The 25,948-nt window shown below is 50.8% G+C and overlaps 2 protein-coding genes across 6 annotated transcripts; both read right to left on the reverse strand.

The window, feature by feature from the left end:
- Window positions 1-1,244: 1,244 nt before the first annotated feature.
- Window positions 1,245-22,666, reverse strand: LOC311328641 (poly(rC)-binding protein 2-like; the record flags this gene model as incomplete). 5 transcript variants are annotated; one of them, XM_084462588.1, is made up of 13 exons in its annotated part: window positions 22,526-22,666; window positions 20,631-20,761; window positions 20,384-20,407; window positions 20,229-20,261; window positions 19,930-20,046; window positions 19,418-19,549; window positions 12,959-13,087; window positions 12,149-12,223; window positions 11,705-11,746; window positions 7,833-7,905; window positions 5,908-5,960; window positions 4,591-4,760; window positions 1,245-2,385 (listed from the first exon to the last, which is right to left on the reverse strand). In XM_084462588.1, the coding sequence occupies exons 2-13, from the start codon at window positions 20,694-20,696 to the stop codon at window positions 2,349-2,351; spliced, it is 951 nt and encodes a 316-aa protein (XP_084318714.1). In that variant the 5' UTR covers window positions 20,697-20,761; window positions 22,526-22,666. The 5 variants fall into 5 exon arrangements, with proteins under 5 accessions (XP_084318714.1, XP_084318712.1, XP_084318713.1 ...); XM_084462586.1 differs by having other exon boundaries at window positions 7,833-7,932; XM_084462587.1 differs by having other exon boundaries at window positions 12,149-12,226.
- A 484-nt stretch (window positions 22,667-23,150) lies between these two features.
- prr13 (proline rich 13) lies at window positions 23,151-24,875 on the reverse strand. Its single transcript, XM_084462592.1, has 4 exons — window positions 24,788-24,875; window positions 24,501-24,560; window positions 23,869-24,368; window positions 23,151-23,545 (listed from the first exon to the last, which is right to left on the reverse strand). Exons 2-4 carry the CDS (start codon window positions 24,514-24,516, stop codon window positions 23,504-23,506), a joined length of 558 nt encoding a protein of 185 aa, XP_084318718.1. The 5' UTR covers window positions 24,517-24,560; window positions 24,788-24,875; the 3' UTR covers window positions 23,151-23,503.
- Between the last annotated feature and the right edge of the window lie 1,073 nt (window positions 24,876-25,948).

Here is a 25,948-nt window from a genome sequence, read left to right on the forward strand (position 1 = left end):
TGATCAGACCCGTCTGAGGGAAGCCTGGTTCCAGCAGGGCGCTGGTCAGACCCGTCTGAGGGAAGCCTGGTTCCAGCAGGGCGCTGATCAGGCTCAGGAAGTCCTGAGGCCTAAAGGGACATTTCATTCATATCACTTCCTTCCTCCCTTCATTTACGGGGTAAGGAAGGATTGTAAGACTATTTAAACAGGCCCCAAGTACTACACCCATTGCTCATGTCGGTCCAATCCGACTCCAGTCGGGAGGAAAAGCATCAGATCAAATGAATACTGGAACTTCAATGGTGCTCGCCTTCCCAGTATGATACGTGAGTTGTTGCTCAGCAACAGGACTGAACCAACACAACAGTGGAATGTAACAGTGAATGAACTGGCCCCTTATTCCTAGAGCAGATGTCCCACATGATGTAGGGTTGATGCTAGAATGGATGGTCCGGAGGGAGACTACGCTACACATCAACCAATCACAGCACTAGGCAGCTCCTGGGTCAGACGTGATCAGGCTGATTTACGACCCAGGAGTGGAGCTACTTGGACGGGCACGCCCGCCGGTGAGCAGGGGAACTGCTTCCTGCTCGCTGCCAGCACGCCCCCTGGCTGCCAAACCATTCCACTGAGCTTTTGATGACGTGTCGCGTCGTTCCACCCCTCTTTCCTCTGGACCATCCATTCTAGCATCAACCATGATGTAGCTGGTGTTGAGACTCCTGATCGAGACTCCAACAGCTCAGCAGGTTCAATCTGATAAGCTAAAAGAAATGGCAGCTTCTGTGTTGTTTGAGGTTTTATAGAATCATTAGTGTTATTTTTTAGACAGGTCTCAATTTGTAAACATTAAAATATCTCTGAATCTGTCCCCTTTCAAGCATACAAAAATATACATGGGGGTCTTTTAATCTGTTGATCTAGAATCTGTAAAATGTTGCCAACAAGCAAGACTACTGCCCTCTAGTGGCCAGGGTATGGACACGTTTCTGGTATGCTGACTCAAAAACAACCTTCTTTGGGGGGAAAAAAGTTTTTATATGGCATTATGTATTGTAACTGTGTACAATAAATATATTTAAGGAACAAATGAAGACAAATAAAAACCTCACTGTTCAAAACCTGAAAACGTGTTGTCATGAGTTCTACCATTTCATCTCAAACCTTTATTTCCACCGGTAAAACACAGGTTTCCCTCATTCATAGTGTTGAGTCTTCATGAGTCTTCATGATGCAGAGTGAGACAAGACAAGCAGGGAAGCAGTTTAAGCATTTCACATCTTTATTTCTGTATTTCTTAATGTTGTGGCACCCAGGTCTACAGTCTTTCAAAAACGTGCACAAATGTTCATTTTTTCTCTTCCTGCAAATAATAAAAATAAAATCTGACTTGAGCAAAGCAAAGAGCAGGAAGCTAGTGTTAACAACACCCCGTCTAGATTCAGCCTAATGATCCCGCTCTCCGTCTCATCACATGTACAGACAGACCAGTCAATGTTCAGGAGTCAATCCCCTTTGGTAGTTAAAAAAAATATTTCCTCCATTTAAAACAAATATTCCAACTTTTTAGTAGTATCAGTCTTTACAAAAACCGAGGACAATCCTCTCCGGATCCAAACCCTTGTCCAAACCCAACCCCGATCCCCCCCGCGCCCAGCGAAACGTCCCAACCCAACCCCTCCCGCGCCCAGAAAAACGTCCCAACAAACAGGCAAAAGGGAAGGTGGGAAAATAGGAATGACACTGAGAAACAGGAGTTGGAAGGTGACATGCTAACACTGTTGAACTTGAAAGGATGCCACATCGTCATAGTGTTAAATCTGTGTCAGGGCCACACCTGAGCCTGTATGAGGACTCGGGGGACACGTCTGTCAATCAGGTGTTTGACGATATTGAAACAGGACAAGGGACCGGGGAGGGGCAGGACATGAGTGAGGAGGGGGGGGTAAAAACGCACAGAAACAAAACAGTCAATCTATATTTTTGAGACTTTTTATTTTTCCTTTTTTTTGTCTTTTCATTTTTAAAGAAAAAGTCTGACTGTACAGAACTAAACTAAGTCTATTCAGAATGTTCACCTCTACTCTTGTGATGGTCAGAAAGAAAGATAGGAGACGAGAGTTTTCCATCCAACAAAAACCCCAAGTAAATCATTAAAACCTCTAGCTGGACTCAAAAGGGAGAATTAAAAACCAAATTCTTTTGAATAAAATCAAAAAAATAAATAAATGCAGCAGGTCAAATTAAAGGGGTGGCCTATGACTTCAACCATGGGAAGAGTAGGTGTCTAACTGAGCTGGAGATGCATGACCAGTGTGGGAGCCGGTGGAACAGAGTGAGGGGTTAGTGCAGACGCTGCCTGCTCAGTTGGCGGTCAGTCCTGTAGCCTCAGAGGAGAGCCTGGAGAGAAACGACATCGAGAGACCAGGGGGACACGGTGAGCCACTCTGACACCACACACACCAACCACGCCCCCTCCGCCTCGCTCAGATCAACCTGAGAGATTGACTCCCCAAACCGCTGCTGTCTGTTGATATATCTGTCCCTACCCAGACCAGCAGAACCCCGTAGCAGGGTGAGGTAGGTCCTCCTGGTGCTGTTCTGGGCTGGTCAGGGCTGACTGGGATCTGGGCCATTAGAACTTGGAACCTTAAGAATGCACATCTCTAATTCTGGAACAAAGTATCCTGATTCTAGAACATATTGTGGGATTCTGTAATAACGTGTGTGTTTGATATATCCCTGAGGGCAGGACGGATCTGGAGGGAGGAGCAGGAGAGAGGACTGAACCTGATCTAGACCATCTACACCACGTAGTGAGTCACATGACCAGGAGCACAAGAAGGATTTACCATGATTTAACACTTCACTATATGTGTAGCCTACATCTACCACATACCTGGGCATGGACACATTGAGCTAGTTTAAACAAATCAAGCGAGTGTGACATCTGGGGGAGGGGTGAGGGGGCGGAGCTACCTGAGCTGAGCGGAGAGCAGTAAAACCAGAAGCCTCGGGAAGAAGAAGAGACTGTCCATGCAGATTCACACTACACAAAGTTCCTTAGAAAGATCATGGACTCAAGTGTCCTTATAGAATAAATAAACTAGACACACTAGGAAGTGTAACCCCGGTAAGTATGTAGGGGTCAAGTGAGATGTGTCTGTTAGCATTAGCATGTGCGGTGCGAGAGCAGAGGGCCGTTAGCGCCGGGCTATCTACTCTGCTGTGACTACAGGCCCGTTAGTAAGGGGACAACCTCCGCCGTTTAGACTTGGAGCCCAGCTCAGAAGAGAGCTTGGTCTCCGGGGCAACGGAGTGGGCGGGGCTACTGGAGGAGGAGCCACTGACTACATGGAGGGCCAGGAGGGGGAGGGGCTTGAGGCTGAGCAGACTGGAGACACAGGCAGGCGAGCTGGGGAGCGGGGAGTCAGAGGAGGAGGGGGGGTCTGGAGCCAACAAGGACAGAGAGATGGAGGCTGAGGGGGGCACCACACAGGAGGAAGAGGAGGAGGAGGAGGAAGAGGAGGTAGCAGTAGAGGTAGCAGCAGGAGAGGTGGTAGTAGTAGTAGTGGTGGTGCTGAGGGTCAGTTCGGGGTTCGAGGAGGAGGAGGAGGAGGGAAGTTTAGAGGACTCTACGCTGTAGAAAGAGAGACAAGGAGAGAGAGGGACACACAGTCGGGATGGGTTACAGGGTAGGCTGGTGAGTATGGGGGGATGGATGGATGGATGGATGGAGAGGGGGACACACAGTGGGGATGGGTTACAGGGTAGGCTGGTGAGTATGGGGGGATGGATGGATGGAGAGGGGGACACACAGTCGGGATGGGTTACAGGGTAGGCTGGTGAGTATGGGGGGATGGATGGACGGATGGAGGGATGGATGGAGAGGGGGACAGACAGTGGGGATGGGTTACAGGGTAGGCTGGTGAGTATGGGGGGATTGATGGATGGATGGAGGGATGGATGGATGGAGAGGGGGACACACAGTCGGGATGGGTTACAGGGTAGGCTGGTGAGTATGGGGGGATTGATGGATGGATGGATGGAGGGATGGATGGAGAGGGGGACAGACTGACAGGTAGTCGGAGAGAATCTGACAAACACCTCAGGCAGAACAGCTGGTCATCAGAGAGAAATGACATTAGTGGATTAATTCCAATGACATCTAGAGCCAGCTCATGCTTTGGGCAGCTGGGGGTTAAACAATTTTGAGATGGTTTACATGAAAACCCCCAGCTAGACTGGCGTGCTAGAGACTATGAGCATGGTGCTGTGGCCTTGCGCTCTGGAGTGGGGAGGGAGAATGGATTGTTCTAGAAACTAATCAGCCAGTGTTTCCCAAAACCATTAGAGCACCACACATGTCCCCATCTAGCCAAACCGGTTCCATACGATCAATTAGCCCGATCAGCAAAACCTTGCTTAGTTGAAATGTGTGAGCTAGTTTGGGGACAGTGTTGACAAAGCCAGTAACTAGATTTGGGAACCACTGATCCATCTAAGTCACTGGAGGGGGGGGGTTTACTACTGGTAGCCTCAGGTGTGTGGTGTGTGTGTGTGTGTGTGTGTGTGTGTGTGTGTGTGTGTGTGTGTGGTTCTCACCTGGCGTTGATGAGGTACTCGGCCAGGCTGATGCTGGCGGGGGATCCTGTGATGGTGACCTGCCGGTCGACAGAGCCGTCCACGGGGTTGGCGATCTTGATCTGGGCGCCAGACATCTGCCGGATCTCATTGATCTTGGACCCCTGGCGGCCGATGATGCACCCAATCAGCTGCAAGAAGAGCACATGACACAGCCAACCAATCAACATGAAGTCAACTCGTATGACAAAGATGTTTTTTCTATAATCTAGCTAGCTGAGTTAGCTCTGTGTACTAACACTGCCCCAGCTAGCTAGCAGAGTTAACTCTGTGTACTAACACTGCCCCAGCTAGCTAGCAGGGTTAGCTCTGTGTACTAACACTGCCCCAGCTAGCTAGCAGGGTTAGCTCTGTGTACTAACACTGCCCCAGCTAGCTAGCAGGGTTAGCTCTGTGTACTAACACTGCCCCAGCTAGCTACCAGTTAGCTCTGTGTACTAACACTGCCCCAGCTAGCTAGCAGAGTTAGCTCTGTGTACTAACACTGCCCCAGCTAGCTACCAGTTAGCTCTGTGTACTAACACTGCCCCAGCTAGCTACCAGTTAGCTCTGTGTACTAACACTGCCCCAGCTAGCTAGCAGAGTTAGCTCTGTGTACTAACACTGCCCCAGCTAGCTAGCAGAGTTAGCTCTGTGTACTAACACTGCCCCAGCTAGCTAGCAGAGTTAACTGTGTACTAACACTGCCCCAGCTAGCTAGCAGTTAGCCCTGTGTACTAACACTGCCCCAGCTAGCTAGCAGAGTTAGCTCTGTGTACTAACACTGCCCCAGCTAGCTAGCAGGGTTAACTGTGTACTAACACTGCCCCAGCTAGCTAGCAGAGTTAGCTCTGTGTACTAACACTGCCCCAGCTAGCTAGCAGAGTTAACTGTGTACTAACACTGCCCCAGCTAGCTAGCAGAGTTAGCTCTGTGTACTAACACTGCCCCAGCTAGCTAGCAGAGTTAGCTCTGTGTACTAACACCGCCCCAGCTAGCTAGCAGAGTTAGCTCTGTGTACTAACACTGCCCCGGCTAGCTAGCAGAGTTAGCTCTGTGTACTAACACTGCCCCAGCTAGCTAGCTCTGCTCTGTTTCCCAGCACAGCTTGGCGGGCTGTTCCAGCCACAGTACAGGACTGCACCCACGGGTTCCCTCTCATGGCTGTATGCTAGTAAACGGCTAACACAGAGCTAGCTAGGGCTACATGCTCTTGGTTTCAGACATTGCAATCTGGGTCTAAATAATTAAGCAACAAAGCTGTCACATTCAACTGAGTCAACTGAGTCAGACACTCACATCGTTAGGAATGGTCATCTCATGGGAGCTGGTCTGAGCAGAGGCATCCATACCTGCAACAACAACACAACCATTAAACCATGGAGAGCAACAGTAGGAGGGGGCAGGAAGAAAGGGTTTGAACCATCAGCTTTCAAATGTGGATTTACAGTTGTAAATAATAGGGATAATAGGGATGTCACATGGTCAATGGGAAGAACTGGCATTCTTATTGTCTCCCTCATCTCTTCGGGTGCTGGTGTCTCTTTTGCTCCTGCTGTTGGCGTCTCACTTTACTGAAACCTCTAGCACACTTATACTGCCAGCTGATCAAATGTTGCAGACTTTCTACATGTGGCACTGTGAGCCCTTACTACCGTAGACAGCTTTAACACATGTCCTGGTCGACCTCCGCAAGGAAATCTGATGGTGGAGATGTGGGAGGCACCCTTAAAGTCAGCCACTGCCTCATCCTCCAGCCAGCACCACCTCACACCTGTCTCATCCTGCTTCTCATCCTGCTCCTCATCCTGCGTTACCTGCAGCCACTTCTCTAATTCTGAAATGGAACCAGATGATGAACATTCAATTCACATCCCCTAGTTAAGCAAATGATCACAAACGTTGGCTCCCCTTTGGCTGAGGAGCTCGACTCGCGCTGCCATCATCCGTTAGTAATCATCCGTTAGTAATGTTACACGTGTCGTCCCAGAGCCCTAACGTCAGTAGCGTAATACTAGTGGAATCTGGAATTACAGGTACGCTAGCCAAAGTTAAAGAAATAACATTGACGCCACATCCGAACTGTGATGACTAGCGCTAGATCAAAACAAGCCACTATCAGGCTGCACCACTGTGGGAACTTCTTCAGGCTTTTTCCACAAAGCAGGTGGAAGACCGGTGGTCTGGGCTCACTGTGCTGTGACTAGCGGAGGGATTGGCTCCATTTCTGTTTCTGTAGGCGCTTGCTGCCTTTTTTAGACGGTCGACGCACACGCATCCACAGCATAAAATGTAGGCTGACTGGCTGGCTCTCACCCGCCCCCCTAACCCAGAGCCAGGACCTAGACTCAGACCCTAAACAAGGCCCAGCCCCTAACCACAGCCCCAGACCCAGCCCCTAACCACAGCCCCAAACCACAGCCCCAGACCCAGCCCCAGACCCAGCCCCTAACCACAGCCCCAGCCCCAGCCCCTAACCACAGCCACAGCCCCAGCCCCAGACCCAGACCACAGCCCCAGCCCACAGCCCCAGCCCCAGACCCTAACCACAGCCCCAGCCCCTAACCACAGCCCCAGCCCCAGACCCTAACCACAGCCCCAGCCCCTAACCACAGCCCCAGCCCCTAACCACAGCCCCAGCCCCAGACCCTAACCACAGCCCCAGCCCCTAACCACAGCCCCAGCCCCAGACCCTAACCACAGCCCCAGACCCTAACCACAGCCCCAGCCCCTAACCACAGCCCCAGCCCCAGACCCTAACCACAGCCCCAGCCCCTAACCACAGCCCCAGCCCCAGACCCTAACCACAGCCACAGCCCCAGCCCCAGACCCAGCCCACAGCCCCAGCCCCAGACCCAGCCCACAGCCCCAGCCCCAGACCCAGCCCCAGCCCCAGCCCCAGCCCCAGACCACAGCCCCAGCCCCAGACCACAGCCCCAGCCCCTAACCACAGCCCCAGACCCAGCCCCTAACCACAGCCCCAGACCCAGCCCCTAACCACAGCCCCAGCCCCAGCCCCTAACCACAGCCCCAGCCCCAGCCCCAGACCCTAACCACAGCCACAGCCCCAGACCCAGATCCAGCCCACGACCACAGCCCCAGCCCCAGACCCAGCCCACAGCCCCAGCCCCAGCCCCAGCCCACAGCCCCAGCCCCAGACCCAGCCCACAGCCCCAGCCCCAGCCCCAGCCCCAGCCCAGCAGGCAGGCAGGCAGGCAGCGTACCGGTGAAGCCCTGGTTGTTGGGAGCGATGGGGAACGGGCTCTGCTGCATGGCCAGCTGGTGGAGCTTGGTGAGCTGTGGAGAGATAGAGGCAGAGGAAGACTGTGAGAGCGAGAGAGGGGGAGGGAGAGGGAGGGAATAACAAAGGAAAGAAAGACAGGACAAGAACCGTGGTCAGTAACAGATAACACCACTAGAACCATGGTCACTAACAGAACACAACTAGAACCATGGTCACTAACAGATAACACAACTAGAACCATGGTCACTAACAGATAACACCACTAGAACCATGGTCACTAACAGATAACACCACTAGAACCATGGTCACTAACAGATAACACAACTAGAACCATGGTCACTAACAGATAACACCACTAGAACCATGGTCACTAACAGATAACACCACTAGAACCATGGTCACTAACAGATAACACAACTAGAACCATGGTCACTAACAGATAACACCACTAGAACCATGGTCACTAACAGATAACACCACTAGAACCATGGTCACTGACATAACACAACTAGAACCATGGTCACTGACATAACACAACTAGAACCATGGTCACTGACATAACACAACTAGAACCATGGTCACTAACAGAGAACACAACTAGAACCATGGTCACTAACAGAGAACACAACTAGAACCATGGTCACTAACAGATAACACCACTAGAACCATGGTCACTAACAGATAACACAACTAGAACCATGGTCACTAACAGATAACACCACTAGAACCATGGTCACTAACAGATAACACCACTAGAACCATGGAACCATGGTCACTGACAGATAACACAACTAGAACCATGGTCACTAACACAACTAGAACCATGGTCACTAACAGATAACACAACTAGAACCATGGTCACTAACAGATAACACAACTAGAACCATGGTCACTAACAGATAACACCACTAGAACCATGGTCACTAACAGATAACACAACTAGAACCATGGTCAGTAACAGAACACAACTAGAACCATGGTCACTAACAGATAACACCACTAGAACCATGGAACCATGGTCACTGACAGATAACACAACTAGAACCATGGTCACTAACACAACTAGAACCATGGTCACTAACAGATAACACCACTAGAACCATGGTCACTAACAGATAACACCACTAGAACCATGGTCACTGACATAACACAACTAGAACCATGGTCACTGACATAACACAACTAGAACCATGGTCACTGACATAACACAACTAGAACCATGCTCACTAACAGAGAACACAACTAGAACCATGGTCACTAACAGATAACACAACTAGAACCATGGTCACTAACAGATAACACAACTAGAACCATGGTCACTAACAGATAACACCACTAGAACCATGGTCACTAACAGAACACAACTAGAACCATGGTCACTAACAGAACACAACTAGAACCATGGTCACTAACAGATAACACAACTAGAACCATGGTCACTAACAGAACACAACTAGAACCATGGTCACTGACAGATAACACAACTAGAACCATGGAACCATGGTCACTGACAGATAACACAACTAGAACCATGGTCACTAACAGATAACACAACTAGAACCATGGTCACTAACAGATAACACAACTAGAACCATGGTCACTAACAGAACACAACTAGAACCATGGTCACTAACAGATAACACAACTAGAACCATGGTCACTAACAGATAACACAACTAGAACCATGGTCACTAACAGAACACAACTAGAACCATGGTCACTAACAGAACACAACTAGAACCATGGTCACTAACAGATAACACCACTAGAACCATGGTCACTAACAGATAACACAACTAGAACCATGGTCACTAACAGAACACAACTAGAACCATGGTCAGTAACAGATAACACAACTAGAACCATGGTCACTAACAGATAACACAACTAGAACCATGGTCACTAACAGATAACACAACTAGAACCATGGTCAGTAACAGATAACACAACTAGAACCATGGTCAGTAACAGATAACACAACTAGAACCATGGTCACTAACAGATAACACAACTAGAACCATGGTCAGTAACAGATAACACAACTAGAACCATGGTCAGTAACAGATAACACAACTAGAACCATGGTCAGTAACAGATAACACAACTAGAACCATGGTCACTAACAGATAACACCGACACTCCCGACTTCACGCTGCCTCACTTCAATCAATCAAAGCTTTATTTATATAGCGCATTTCATACTCAGAGGCAACACAATGTGCTTTACAGAGAACAAGGGAGGTGGGCAGACGTCCCACCCCTACATATTCCAGAGGGAAGCAAAAAAAACAGTAATCACCCAGGGGCCAGATAAGTGAGCTGTAAAAATTCTTCCCTGACCCCTCTCAACAAGGCGATGGAGCAAGCTCCAGGAGTATGTTTGTCTACCGGCTAAGAACATTTATAAAGCAATAAATAACATTAAATTACATTTTCAGAGTAAGAGAGGCTAATAACATCATAGGAGAGACACTGGTGTATGTCTGTGTGTGCTCTTAGCTTCCTGTATCCTCCTGCTCTAGAGAGGCGCTGGGTGACTGGTGGTCAAGCGTGTGTGCTCTTAGCTTCCTGTATCCTCCTGCTCTAGAGAGGCGCTGGTTGACTGGTGGTCAAGCGTGTGTGCTCTTAGCTTCCTGTATCCTCCTGCTCTAGAGAGGCGCTGGTTGACTGGTGGTCAAGCGTGTGTGCTTGTCTGGACCCCGTAGGTTTTCATTAGAGCCGGTTCATCCATAGGGAATCTCTGCTTGGAGTCTTCTGCCTCTCAGAACTGTTATGTAGTGAAACCTGCCAGAGCTCTCCTCTTCTTAAAGAGATCACGTCAATACTGAAACGATCTCAACCTCAAACAAGCTACGCAACCTTGAGAAGGAGGGGACCAACGAGCTACGCACCCTTGAGAAGGAGAGGACCAACGAGCTACGCACCCTTGAGAAGGAGAGGACCAACGAGCTACCTTGAGAAGGAGGGGACCAACGAGCTACCTTGAGAAGGAGGGGACCAACGAGCTACGCACCCTTGAGAAGGAGGGGACCAACGAGCTACCTTGAGAAGGAGGGGACCAACGAGCTACCTTGAGAAGGAGGGGACCAACGAGCTACGCACCCTTGAGAAGGAGGGGACCAACGAGCTACGCACCCTTGAGAAGGAGGGGACCAACGAGCTACGCACCCTTGAGAAGGAGGGGACCAACGAGCTACCTTGAGAAGGAGAGGACCAACGAGCTACGCACCCTTGAGAAGGAGGGGACCAACGAGCTACGCACCCTTGAGAAGGAGGGGACCAACGAGCTACGCACCCTTGAGAAGGAGGGGACCAACGAGCTACGCACCCTTGAGAAGGAGGGGACCAACGAGCTACGCACCCTTGAGAAGGAGAGGACCAACGAGCTACGCACCCTTGAGAAGGAGAGGACCAACGAGCTACGCACCCTTGAGAAGGAGGGGACCATCTCCCTCTTCACACCATCTGTGGTTTCTGGGTATGACGTCACCTAACCTGGTCTTCCTTTCATATTTTTTTTGCCCGATGCACAAGACAAGATTGGTAGTGGACATGAATACTGACCAGACACATGTAAACACATTCTAAACACCTCACGTATGCATTTTGATGTTAGTTCAAAATGTCACTGCATGAATGCATAATAAGGTTGGGAAAATAGATCTGCTAATACCAGATCCCTGAAATACAATCTCATTTCCAGAGTGTCTGTGTGTGCATGCGTGCGTGTATATGCATACAAGCGTGTGTGTGCGTACAAGCGTTTGTGTGTGTGTGTCCGTGTGCGTGTGTGTATGTGTGTGCGTGCATCAAGGGCACAGGCACTAATGAGCAGGTGACTGCAGGACTTACATCGGGCTGTGGAATGGCGTGCTGTCCTTGGACGGCGTACGCCTGCAAACAAAACACAGTGTTCATAGGCAGCCTGGCGACACACGGCACACACACTCAATGAAAGACACACGGCGCACACACACACACGCAATGAAAGACACACGGCACACACACACACACGCAATGAAAGGGCACTTTTCAAAAGACACTGTTGGGAAAACAAGATTAACAGAGGTTTTCAATATTTCCGAGAGCTTTGCTGTGCCAAGCAGAGCTGGAGCTGGGCTCTGGTCCTTAGGGAATCCTTTCATCTCAACAATGAGGGGAGGGAGAGAGGGAGGGAGGGAGGGAGGGAGGGAGGGAGGGAGGGAGGGACGCCTACTTCTCAGAGCACCTGAAAGCTCTCTAACATGAAACTAAATAAGGGACAGAAACATGGTGAGCGGAGCACACAGTCAGTACCTGTCCTCCTGCGAAGATGAGGGGGGATCCGGAGGGCTTGGGCCGGTAGGGGATGGTGACCCCCTTAGGGGGAGACTGCTCAGGGGACAGAAGAGAAGGGGAGAGGAGAGAAAACATAAAAGGGGGAGGGGGAGAAGGGAGAGGACAGAAGGGAAGGGGATTGGGTTTCACTTGAAAATGTCATGACAGCAGGCCTAGTATTTTGGTGGCATAGGTCATTGGGTCAAATCATTTTTGCATAAATTTAAGGTGCAGTGTGTGATTGGTGAAGTGAGGTTGAAGATTGCAACCAAGTACAATTCCATGCTGCTAAATGGCGGCTTCTGTGTGAAGGACCCGCTCTCTGTAGATAAAGTGCTCCTTCTAAGGTAACGAAAAAATTATGATCCTTGTTTTCATGGGATTATACACCAATTTAAAAATATTGATATTATATTCCATTTCTACACAAAATTCTTCCATAAGATTCTACATACTGCACCTTTAAATACATTACATATTAAACATACTTCCTATTTCCAAGTACTTGATATGCATTTGTCCGAGGTGTGGTTATTAATAAATCATAAGGTAACCATATACGAGTCCATTTAAACATCTGATAGGAGGCCTGGATGAGTCAACCAGCATGTTGAAAACCCCCCAACAGCAGGCCTAGGAGACCTCTCGTCATCCCCAAACCTGGGTCACATACTAGAACACCCTAACAGCAGGCCTAGGAGACCTGGTCATCCCCAAACCTGGGTCACATACTAGAACATGCATATCCCATGTGGACCGTCAGCAGCAGCAGCACAGGAGTCCATTTACCTCCAGCATCACCACGCAGATCTGCTTCACACACTCGATGATGGACTGGGGCGTGCCGGCGATGGTGATGGCTCTCTCCGTGGAGTTAGGAAGCATGTCGCCCGCCACCTGGACCTGGGCCCCTGTGGACTGCAGGGGGAGGAGGGGAGCCAGGTGGATCCAGAGTGTGTGTGAGGAGCGTGGGGGTGTATGAGAGAGGGAGAGAGAGAGATTTGGGGTGGGGGTGTATGAGTGAGGGAGAGAGAGATTTGGGGTGGGGGTGTATGAGAGAGGGAGAGAGAGATTTGGGGTGGGGGTGTATGAGAGAGAGAGAGAGAGATTTGGGGTGGGGGTGTATGAGAGAGAGAGAGAGAGATTTGGGGTGGGGGTGTATGAGAGAGGGAGAGAGAGATTTGGGGTGGGGGTGTATGAGAGAGGGAGAGAGAGATTTGGGGTGGGGGTGTATGAGAGAGAGAGAGAGAGATTTGGGGTGGGGGTGTATGAGAGAGAGAGAGAGATTTGGGGTGGGGGTGTATGAGAGAGAGAGAGATTTGGGGTGGGGGTGTATGAGAGAGAGAGAGAGAGAGATTTGGGGTGGGGGTGTATGAGAGAGGGAGAGAGAGAGATTTGGGGTGGGGGTGTATGAGAGAGGGAGAGAGAGATTTGGGGTGGGGGTGTATGAGAGGGAGAGAGAGATTTGGGGTGGGGGTGTATGAGAGGGAGAGAGAGATTTGGGGTGGGGGTGTATGAGAGAGAGAGAGAGATTTGGGGTGGGGGTGTATGAGAGAGAGAGAGAGAGAGAGAGAGAGATTTGGGGTGGGGGTGTATGAGAGAGGGAGAGAGAGAGATTTGGGGTGGGGGTGTATGAGAGAGAGAGAGAGATTTGGGGTGGGGGTGTATGAGAGGGAGAGAGAGATTTGGGGTGGGGGTGTATGAGAGAGAGAGAGAGAGAGATTTGGGGTGGGGGTGTATGAGAGAGGGAGAGAGAGAGAGAGAGAGATTTGGGGTGGGGGTGTATGAGAGAGGGAGAGAGATTTGGGGTGGGGGTGTATGAGAGAGGGAGAGAGAGAGATTTGGGGTGGGGGTGTATGAGAGAGGGAGAGAGAGAGATTTGGGGTGGGGGTGTATGAGAGAGGGAGAGAGAGAGATTTGGGGTGGGGGTGTATGAGAGAGGGAGAGAGAGAGATTTGGGGTGGGGGTGTATGAGAGAGGGAGAGAGATTTGGGGTGGGGGTGTATGAGAGAGGGAGAGAGAGATTTGGGGTGGGGGTGTATGAGAGGGAGAGAGATTTGGGGTGGGGGTGTATGAGAGGGAGAGAGAGAGAGATTTGGGGTGGGGGTGTATGAGAGGGAGAGAGAGAGAGAGATTTGGGGTGGGGGTGTATGAGAGGGAGAGAGAGAGAGAGATTTGGGGTGGGGGTGTATGAGAGAGGGACAGAGAGATTTGGGGTGGGGGTGTATGAGAGAGAGAGAGATTTGGGGTGGGGGTGTGAGAGAGGGAGAGAGAGATTTGGGGTGGGGGTGTATGAGAGAGAGAGAGAGAGATTTGGGGTGGGGGTGTATGAGAGAGGGAGAGAGAGATTTGGGGTGGGGGTGTATGAGAGAGGGAGAGAGAGAGATTTGGGGTGGGGGTGTATGAGAGAGGGAGAGAGAGATTTGGGGTGGGGGTGTATGAGAGAGGGAGAGAGAGAGAGATTTGGGGTGGGGGTGTATGAGAGAGGGAGAGAGAGAGATTTGGGGTGGGGGTGTATGAGAGAGAGAGAGAGAGATTTGGGGTGGGGGTGTATGAGAGAGGGAGAGAGAGAGATTTGGGGTGGGGGTGTATGAGAGAGGGAGGGAGAGAGAGAGAGAGATTCAGATTTTGTCACGTAGTACTGCTGTCAATCGATTTAAAAAAAAAAAAGAAAAAAAAAAAAGAAGAGTTAATCACAATAATAGGCTGGGTTAGGGTTAAAATACTAGTGTTTACTTGTATTTTTGAAGGGAGATAAAACAATTAGGCGTGTGTGTGATGTTAGAATAAAGAAATGCATAAAGTGGTGAGCACTATCAGTGGTCAGCACCATCACATCAGAGCAGCTATGTTCACCATCAGCCATCAGCCAGGCTTGGCCTGGACTGGTGTTTACTCAACGTGCTTCGGTGATGAATGATGAGTAGCTTCATCACTGCCATGTGCCCACAGCTTCGGTGAGAGAGACAGACGAGTAGCTTCATCACTGCCATGTGCCCACAGCTTCGCTTGTATTTTAACATCCACTTGGGAAGCTTTTCAAACTAAATTTTCCGTTCAGCACATGGGGGATGTGTCCTCAGTCATGTTCGTGAAGTTGGGTCCAAATTTGGCAATATGATTAATTTGTGTAAACATTTTTATATGTTAAAGTATCCAGATTAATTGCAAGCATTAACTCGTTAACGTTACAATGTACAGTGAAACGTTACTGCCGGCTTCGTGATGTACTCTTTTTTTTCTTCCTTTTTTCCTTTTACAAATAATTGCAAGGGGGAATTGAGAAAATGTGAGATCCTGATAAACGACATGCCATGCATGACACATAGCAACCGAACAGCTGATCGAGCTCGGGGAACGCCTTCATTTCACAATCAAAGATTTCACAGGCACATAGTCAATCCATTAATCGGATTGGTCTAGGCTGAGTGATTGCAATGAATGAATGACTAAGTGCATTGTATTGCTCTTTTATTTATTTTGGGAGCTATTTTATTGATTTTATCTGATCAATTTACAGATTTGATCATTTTTATTGTATTTTTATTGATTCAATCCCTTGTTATTTGACTGTATTGTTTTTGTATTGCCTTTGTTTTATTACTGTGAAGCACTTTGAATTGCTGTGCTTGTATGAAACTGTGCTCTATAAATAAAACTGATTTGATTTGATAAGACTGGAGCGGCAGTGGCTAGTTGCAAAACTAGAATGGAGAAGTAAGACGCCTCCTTCCCTCCACTAGTCTGGGGGTCCACCTTGGGCAAGTGGTAGTACCCCCTGGGGTTACAGGCAAAAACCCTGATGAAAAAACAACCTAAAGGAAGAGAGACCCGGCACGGAGGAAGCCCGGGGCCCTCGTCTGGAGCCAGGCCCAGACGGAGGGCCCGCATGCGAGCGCCTGGTGGCCGGGCTTACCACGGAGCCCGGCCGGGCCCAGCCCGAATAAGCAACGTGGAAGCACCATCTCCTCCTCCATCGTCCCGTGGACCCACCATGCGCGGGAGGAATTGTCGGGGTCGGGTGCGCTGCCAACTAGGTGGCGGTGAAGGCGGGGGACACCGACGGACCGGACCCGGGCGGCAAAGGCTGGCTCTGGGGACATGGAACGTGACCTCGCTGGGGGGGAAGGAGCCGGAGCTTGTGAGGGAGGTGGAGCGATACCAATTACACCTGGTGGGGCTAACCTCCACGCACAGCACCGGCGCCGGAACCAAACTCCTGGATAGGGGTTGGACCCTGTTCTTCTCCGGAGTTGCTCACGGTATGAGGCGTAAGGCAGGTGTGGCTATACTAGCTAGCCCCCAGCTGAGCGCCTCTGTGTTGGAGTTCACCCCAGTGGACGAGAGGGTCGCCTCCCTGCGCCTTAGGACTGTGGGGGGGGGGACTCTGACTGTGGTTTGTGCTTATGCACCGAACAGCAGTTCAGAGTACTCAGCCTTCCTGCAGACCCTGAGTGGAGTCCTTTTGGGGGCTCCTGCAGGGGACTCCAGTGTCCTACTGGGGGACTTCAATGCACACGTAGGCAATGATGGAGAAACTTGGAGGGGCGTGATTGGGAGGCATGGCCACCACGATCTGAACCCGAGTGGTGTTTTGTTGTTGGACTTCTGTGCTAGTCACGGTTTGTCCATAACAAACACCATGTTCGAACACAAGGATGCCCACAAGTACACCTGGCATCAGAACACCTTAGGCCGAAGGTCGATGATCGATTTCGTTATCGTATCATCTGATCTGAGGCCATGCGTTTTGGACACTCGGGTAAAGAGAGGGGCAGAGCTGTCCACTGATCACCATCTGGTGGTGAGCTGGTTTCGATGGCGGGGGAAACTTCTGGACAGACCTGGAAAACCCAAGCGTGTAGTGAGGGTGAACTGGGAACGTCTGGAGGAAGAGCCTGTCCGGAGAGATTTCAATTGCCACCTCCGGCGGAGCTTCTCAGGCATCCCTGTGGAGGTTGGGGACATCGAGCATGAGTGGTCGGTGTTCAAAGCCTCCATTGCTGAAGCTGCGGCTGGGAGCTGTGGCCTGAGGGCCATAGGTACCTCAAGGGGCGGTAACCCTCGGACACCGTGGTGGACAGCGGTGGTGAGGGAAGCCGTCCGACTGAAGAAGGAGGCCTTCCGGGTTATGTTAGCCCGGGAGACCCCAGAAACAGTTAAAGGGTATCGACTGGCCCGGAGGGCTGCGGCTTCGGCCGTGACCAAGGCAAAGCAGCGGGTGTGGGAGGAGTTCGGAGAAACCATGGAGAAGGACTTTCGGTCGGCACCAAAGTGTTTCTTGAAGACCATCAGACACCTCAGGAAGGGAAAGCGGGGGACCATCCAAGCTGTATACAGCAAGGAGGGGACACTGCTGACCTCAACTGAGGAGGTTGTTGAGCGTTGGAAGGAGCACTTTGAGGAACTCCTGAAGCCTACTAATCCACCCTCTACGATCGAGGCAGAGCTGGAAGATGATGGGGGGTCGTCAATGTCCTTGGAGGAGGTCACTGAGGTAGTCAAACAACTCCACAGTGGCAGAGCCCCAGGGACTGATGAGATCCGTCCAGAAATGCTGAAGGCGCTGGGTGTAGAGGGGCTGTCTTGGTTGACACGCCTCTGTAACATTGCGTGGAAGTCTGGGTCAGTGCCGAAGGAGTGGCAGACTGGGGTGGTGGTCCCAATATTCAAAAAAGGGGACCAGAGGGTGTGTGCGAATTATAGAGGCATCACATTACTCAGCCTCCCAGGGAAAGTTTACTCCAAGGTGCTGGAAAGGAGGGTCCGGCCGATAGTCGAACCTCAGATCGAAGAGGAACAATGCGGATTTCGTCCTGGTCGTGGAACTACCGACCAGCTCTTCACTCTCGCAAGGATCTTGGAGGGGGCTTGGGAGTTTGCCCAACCTGTCTACATGTGTTTTGTGGACTTGGAGAAGGCTTACGACCGGGTCCCTCGAGAGGTCTTGTGGAGGGTTATGCGGGAGTATGGGGTGGGGGGTTTCCTACTTAGGGCCATCCAATCCCTGTACACCCAGAGCGAGAGCTGTGTCCGGGTCCTCGGCAGTAAGTCGTCTTCCTTTCCGGTGGGTGTTGGCCTCCGCCAGGGCTGCGCTTTGTCACCAATCCTGTTTGTGATTTTCATGGACAGGATATCGAGGCGTAGCCGGGGGGAGGTGGGTTTGCAGTTCGGTGAGCTGGGGATCACGTCACTGCTTTTTGCAGATGATGTGGTCCTGATGGCATCAGCTGCCTGCGACCTCCAGCACTCTCTGGATAGGTTCGCAACTGAGTGTGAAGCGGCTGCGATGAGAATAAGCACTTCTAAATCTGAGGCCATGGTTCTCAGCAGGAAACCGGTGGCCTGTCCGCTCCGAGTAGGAAATGAGTCCTTACCCCAAGTGAAGGAGTTCAAGTATCTGGGGGTCTTGTTCACGAGTGAGGGAACCATGGAGAGGGAGTTTGGCCGGAGAATCGGAGCAGCTGGTGCGGTTCTGCAGTCGCTTTACCGCACTGTTGTGACGAAAAGAGAGCTGAGCCAAAAGGCAAAGCTCTCGATCTACCGGTCTATCTTCGTCCCCACCCTCACCTATGGTCATGAAGGATGGGTCATGACTGAAAGAACGAGATCACGGATACAAGCGGCCGAAATGAGTTTTCTCCAGAGGGTGGCTGGGGTCTCCCTGAGAGATCGGGTGAGAAGTTCAGTCATCCGGGAGAGACTCGGAGTAGAGCCGCTGCTCCTTTGCGTCTAAAGGAGCCAGTTGAGGTGGTTCGGGCATCTAGTGAGGATGCCTCCTGGGCGCCTCCCTAGGGAGGTGTTCCAGGCGTGTCCGGCTGGGAGGAGGCCGCGGGGTAGACCCAGGACTAGGTGGCGGGACTACATCTCCGCACTGGCCTGTGAGCGGCTAAAGATTCCCCAGGCAGAGCTGGTTGATGCTGCTAGGGAAAGGGATGTCTGGGGCCCCCTGCTGGAGCTGCTGCCTCCGCGACCCGACCCTGGATAAGCGGATGAAGATGATGATGAAGACTGGAGCAGGGAACAGCCGACTAGACTAGTTTTAGAAATGTCGTTCTCGTCCATAAGATTTGACAGATTGAATTTTAAAACTGTCAGTTTTAGAGCTTCTTTAGTTCAGAACAGTAAGTTCCAAACATGCCTCAGCGTTTGTGTGAGAGGCCGTCTCTGAGAGGCCGTCTCTGAGAGGCCGTCTCTGCAGCAGCGATCTGGGCTGGTTCTAAGCTCCGCCCCCCGCCCGTCTCCTACCTCGCGGATCTCCTTGATCTTGCAGCCCCCCTTCCCGATCAGGGAGCCACACTGGCTGGCCGGCACCACGATGCGCAGGGTGACCGGGGGCTTGCTGGTGGCCGTGCTGTTGGTCATGGAGCTGCTGATGTCCTGAGGGGCACAGACATGGAGATGCTTCAGAAAACACTTTACATCCATCCATTTGTCTTGCTAAATGTTGTGAGCCTACAGGGCGGTTGGGAGTCCAGACTATCGTGAAAGTGTCTTTTTTCATGATGAGTCTGGCTTCCATGCAACTTGCTTTATGTTTTCAGCTAAAATGATGATTGACAGATGATAGATTTCAGCTAAAACGATGAGACTAAGGGAGATCTAGAATAAGAGGTGAATAGATATTCCGATGCTCTAGCACATTTCATCAGTTATGTAATGTAACTATTTGCCCTCTGGGAAACAAACCAAAAATAACCCAAACAGGCTAAATTATGAGTTTCCTGAGTCATGTTAGTGAAGTGCAGCCTAGGCCTCACCTCCTCCAACTTCTCGATGATCATGGAGAAGGCTTTGAAGATGGCGGTGGTGGGCCCAGCCAGCGTGATGATCCTCTCAGGACAGTTGCCCTCCGAGATGTTAATGCGAGCGCCGCTCTGCAGGGGGGCAGGAGCAGCAAGGTTAGAGCTCACCTGTCCTGGAACTCTGGACAAGGGCCATTAGCAATAACAAGGTCTGCCACTGGCAACAAGGCCTAAAACACAACCCGCATTGGCTATTAACATGTAGCTTAGCCACCATGAACGGTGAAACATGAATAACCCTAATGGCCCCTCACCTCTTCTCTCATCTTCTTCACAGATTCTCCTTTCTGTGGGAAGACAAACATGTTGTTCAGAGAAACGTGTGGTTCGATGAAACAGGACAGATTTGCAGGATCAATAATGTTAATAGCAAAACATCCAATAGGACAGTTGAAAGAATCAAACCAACCTTGCCGATGATGCTTCCAACTTCCTGAAATTCAAAGGATATATTTAGATGACGCCTCCATATTCCACAGAGTTGGTACACTTAGGAAAATTCATTGAAACAGTAAAACACATGGACTTGCTTATCTTGAGGAGCCCTCTACCCAAATCATTTGACCAGTTCCTCTGTGGACATCGCTAGGCTGCTCTAGACTTCTCTATACACACAGTGCAGGGTGTGAAGCCTGCTATGTGCTGTGGAAGCTCACCTTTCCATGCATGAGCAACCTGATGGTCAGAGTGATGTTGAGTCCTCCTTCGACACCGGAGTCCATGTCTACTACAGGATGGAGGGTAGCTGGCTGGTCAGAAGTGCTGGGGTTTGGTCACAGAGGTGGATCTGGATGGGGGGGGCAGAGTCAGAGGTGGATCTGGATGGGGGGGGGCAGAGTCAGAGGTGGATCTGGATGGGTGGGGCAGAGTCAGAGGTGGATCTGGATGGGGGGGGCAGAGTCAGAGGTGGATCTGGATGGGGGGGGGCAGAGTCAGAGGTGGATCTGGATGGGGGGGGCAGAGTCAGAGGTGGATCTGGATGGGGGGGGCAGAGTCAGAGGTGGATCTGGATGGGGGGGGGCAGAGTCAGAGGTGGATCTGGATGGGGGGGGCAGAGGCAGAGGTGGATCTGGATGGGGGGGGCAGAGTCAGAGGTGGATCTGGATGGGGGGGCAGAGTCAGAGGTGGATCTGGATGGGGGGGGCAGAGTCAGAGGTGGATCTGGATGGGGGGGGCAGAGTCAGAGGTGGATCTGGATGGGGGGGGCAGAGTCAGAGGTGGATCTGGATGGGGGGGGCAGAGTCAGAGGTGGATCTGGATGGTTTAGTTTAATTATGCTCTATTGATGCACCGAAGAACTTCCAAACAAAGATAACCTTAGTGTGCGCAGTAAGCTAGTGAAAGACACAGCTATGGCGGGGGCAGATTCATGAGTTATTGTAACGGAGGGGAACAGGTTTTTAAACTCGTTCCTGAGTACTAATATCACCCACCCGCTGGTTAAAGCCGTGTTTCTGAGGGGTGGTGATGTGAGAGATCGTTAATGTGTGTTTCTAAGTCCTAGGCGCCGGGGTCTGGTGTCTCTAGTCTGTAGCTAGCATGGCTCTAGCTAGCATGGCTCTAGGTCTGTAGCTAGCATGGCTCTAGGTCTGTAGCTAGCATGGCTCTAGGTCTGTAGCTAGCATGGCTCTAGGTCTGTAGCTAGCATGGCTCTAGGTCTGTAGCTAGCATGGCTCTAGGTCTGTAGCTAGCATGGCTCTAGGTCTGTAGCTAGCATGGCTCTAGGTCTGTAGCTAGCATGGCTCTAGCTAGCTGTGAACGAGCATGTGTTGTAGCCTAGCATGAGCTAGCGAGCTAGCGTTAGCTAGTATGAATGATGGCACATTGTCATTCAACTCCAGCAATGAAAGTAATCGGTATTTCTAATGCCTGAAAGTAAAATTACACCAAAATCAATTAGTTGCTATGAAACTAATTGAACCGAAGGCTAGGTGGGATATATAATGAGCTTTTCAGGGGCGCGCGGGCCGTTTAGCCGACTGCGACTGCGTGCGGCCTTTCACGTGAAGCCCGAGGTTAGCAACCACAGCTAGCTAGCTAACCCCAACCCACTACGAGCAGGCTAGCTAGCTACTACCCACTACGAGCAGGCTAGCTAGCTAACCCCAACCCACTACGAGCAGGCTAGCTAGCTAACCCCCACCCACTACGAGCAGGCTAGCTAGCTACTACCCACTACGAGCAGGCTAGCTAGCTACTACCCACTACGAGCAGGCTAGCTAGCTACTACCCACTACGAGCAGGCTAGCTAGCTAACCCCCACCCACTACGAGCAGGCTAGCTAGCTAACCCCCACCCACTACGAGCAGGCTAGCTAGCTAACCCCCACTCACTACGAGCAGGCTAGCTAGCTAACCCCCACCCACTACGAGCAGGCTAGCTAGCTAACCCCCACCCACTACGAGCAGGCTAGCTAGCTAACCCCAACCCACTACGAGCAGGCTAGCTAGCTACTACCCACTACGAGCAGGCTAGCTAGCTAGCGTGCTAGAAACCGCGAGCCTTTCTTAGTTCTCATTTCATAGTAAAAACATGGATAAAGCGATCTTACCTGTCCCGTCCTGGATGTGTCCGGGGGGAGGGAGGGTTGAGAGGGTAGAAGGGGAGAGGTTGGGAGGGTGAGACCCGGGGAGAGTTCAGACAGGTTCGGGGAAGAGGGAAGAGAGATGTGAGATCGAGCTCCACTCCTTTACACAAAGACAACAAGAACCACAACCCCTGAACTTTCCCCTTTCACCCAGCCCTCCCCCACACGTCACCCACCCCTCCCCCACACGTCACCGACCCCTCCCCCACGCGTCACCGACCCCTCCCCCACACGTCACCGACCCCTCCCCCACGCTTCACCCTCCCCCACCCTCCCCCACCCCTCCCCCACCCGTCACCCACCCCTCCCCCACGCTCCCCCACCCTCCCCCACCCGTCACCCACCCCTCCCCCACGCTCCCCCACCCTCCCCCACCCTCACCCCGCCCTACAGCAGCTCATCACACTGCGCACAAAGTAAGAAATAAGAGGTTAGCTAGCTAGCTGAGCAACAATGTAACAATATTTGATGATTAACAGTAAACCTCAACCATAAGGATACTTTGTATCTCATTTATTGACATTATCACCCAGAATTCAAAACATTAATGACATAAAATCAATCAATTCACTACAATATTTGAATAAAAGTAATACTTTATTTTCATAGATGTTTTATGTTTCATTTAGTTTGACTGCCATCAAAAACAATTAGTCTAAATTGAAATATTAGGATACTTTTCTCAATAATAGAAATCTTTAACATGAAAGGCACCGTTAATTAATGATATGCATAATACATTTCATACAGGCCCAGTTATACATTATGTACAATACAAATGTTATATATTAGAGTTGATTGAAGTTCAATACACAGTATACACTATTGTTGTTTAGAGTAGGCTACATAACCTACTCTACGGCTAAACCATTAGTTGTTGTATTTAGTTAACTTTTATAATCACAATCAGTTTCCAGTTTATGTCTGTCTGGATGAGTGAGTTCAGTCAGAGTCACTGCTACTGCTACTGCTGCTGCTTGAACTCTGCAGGAGAGAGAGAGAGAGAGAGAGAGAGAGAGAGAGAGAGAGAGAGAGAGAGAGATGTAAGATGAATACAGAAGAAGAGATGCCCTATCTTGAAAAACCTCTCTGGTAGAACTTGAGACATTAATAACCCTGGAATCTCATCACAATACAGTGATTAATAATATCCCACAAAAGGATGCAGAAATGCAATGGGTTAAAGGGAGGAGAACAACATGTGACCAGCATAGCATGAGTCAACCATGATAGGAAGAATCTTATCATCAACTGCTCATAAAGTCCATAGATCCCTCCCTGCTCAATGGACCCTCGCTGACACTCACCTTCCCATGGTGGCCTTGCTTATGGTGCTTATGAGCTTTCTTCCCCTTCTTTGCTTTCTTCATCTTTTTGTGAGCCTTATGGCCGGCGATTACGGCCACCCCCCCAGCCATGGGGTAGACCCCCCCTGGTCCAGGGTGAGGGTATGGGCCAGGGTGGACTCCCCCAGGGGGCATTACTCCTGGATAGCCAGGCCCCCCTGGGGCGCTGGGATACGGGTGCGCTCCCGGAGCTCCGTAGGGCATGGTCCCTGGAGCCGTGGCTGGAGGCATATAGGGGTTCATGCCGGGGGGAAAGGCGGGGTTGTGGCCAGGGGCATACGGGTTAGGATCTTGGGGGAACACAGGGTTTGGCCCCCCTGGGAAGGCAGGGTTATGGCCAGGGGGGAAGGCAGGGTTGTGGCCAGGGGGGAAGGCAGGGTTATGGCCAGGGGGGATGGCAGGGTTGTGGCCAGGGGGGAAGGCAGGGTTGTGGCCAGGGGGAAAAGCAGGGTTTGGAGGCCCTGGATAAGATACAAAACATTACACTGTAATACAGTTTACACTGTAAACCTGAAATACTTACGACCTTTAGGCCAATAACTGTAACTCTATATGACAGCATTGTATATGATTACAATTTGAATTAGTATTACCTTGGTTTGGCCACATTATATCTTGTTTTTCGAGGTTGGTAAACTTTCCCAGATGCTATTCTGGAAGTAAACATTCAATACAACAGGTTAGTTAAATCAAATTAATATTTTATGGTCAACAGGGTAAGGTACACCTGCGCTGTCCACACCCACTACAATTTATTCCCATAACTACCGGACATATAGGATTAGGGAGGAAGCTGAGGCACCATGAACAAGGTTAACAAAACAGTGTCCTTTTTCATCGCCATGCGTTTAAAAAAGATCTGTCGTTCTAACTTCCGTACCTGCCTCGCAGACTGCTTTTCTCGACGTCTCCTCGATCTGGACTGAAGAAGTTTTGGAAGAATGTGCAGCTTTTCTCTTCCGGATGCGACCCACTGCGCCCTGTACTAACCCCGCCCGCCTGGAAACCTCCACCAGCTCACAACAGACATGTATACATACAAACTGGTTGGCCCATCAAAGACAGACATGTTTACACTGGTTGGCCCAACTGCGGATGATTTGCGAAATTTGCATACGTAAGTAGACTAGTGCAAGATTGTTGACAAGAATGCCTAGAACAGGCTGTTGAACAGGATGTTTTTTTATTTAAAACGTGGAGACATACATCGTGCGCTATAGCAGAGGACAATGAGATGAAGAGATCTGGCTAATTGGAATGCATGAGTGGTCCAGTACAAGACGTCCTAACAATATGGGTGACAGATATAACGTTGTTTAAAGCAATACAGCGTTTTCTCCGGTTTTCTCGGAACTGCGCCCCCACAGGCTCTGCGAGTAAGTGCACTGTCCGTGATGTTTCGCTTCGGTTCTCACCTCCGCCATCATATCATCATCATCATCATCATATCATTGATCTAAAAACCAAACGCATGATATCCATAAACTGATTCCCAATCTGAGTGCGCAAGCCACCCTTGCGGCCCCTCGCACTTGCGGCCTGAGCACTTAAATGCCATCAGCTGGAAGGGCCAGAGGGTGCAGGGCCAGAGGGTGCAGGGCCAGAGGGTGCAGGGCCGTGTTAAACGGGACAGCGCTTCCAGCTGCGCGCCAACGATTCCCAACCCAGTTGAGCTCCATGCCGCTGCCGCTGCCGCGTCCCTCCGAGGCAGAGCTGCTCTGACGCTCCTCAGCTCTCCTCTCCGCTCGGCTCTGCACATTGACCGACTGACGTCTGTTTTAATTTAATAATAATTAAAAAATGATGTTGGGTGGGATATGTTTGCAGCATGTGGATTTCAAGATCAATGTTGTGTTATCGGCAAATGTCATAATTTATGTGTGATGCACTCGGATCATGACTCGGATGCACTCAAGCACTGTCACATGAGACGCGGTGGACTGTGGGGATTTCCTGCTCCTAATGGCGCGTTCCAGGCAACCCCAACCCGTAACTTGTGTTTTTCCGACCTCCTACACGTGAAAATGCTCTGGAATGACAG

This window comes from Borostomias antarcticus (assembly GCF_949987555.1).
Source record: "Borostomias antarcticus genome assembly, contig: scaffold_136, whole genome shotgun sequence".
NCBI lineage: Eukaryota > Metazoa > Chordata > Actinopteri > Stomiiformes > Stomiidae > Borostomias > Borostomias antarcticus.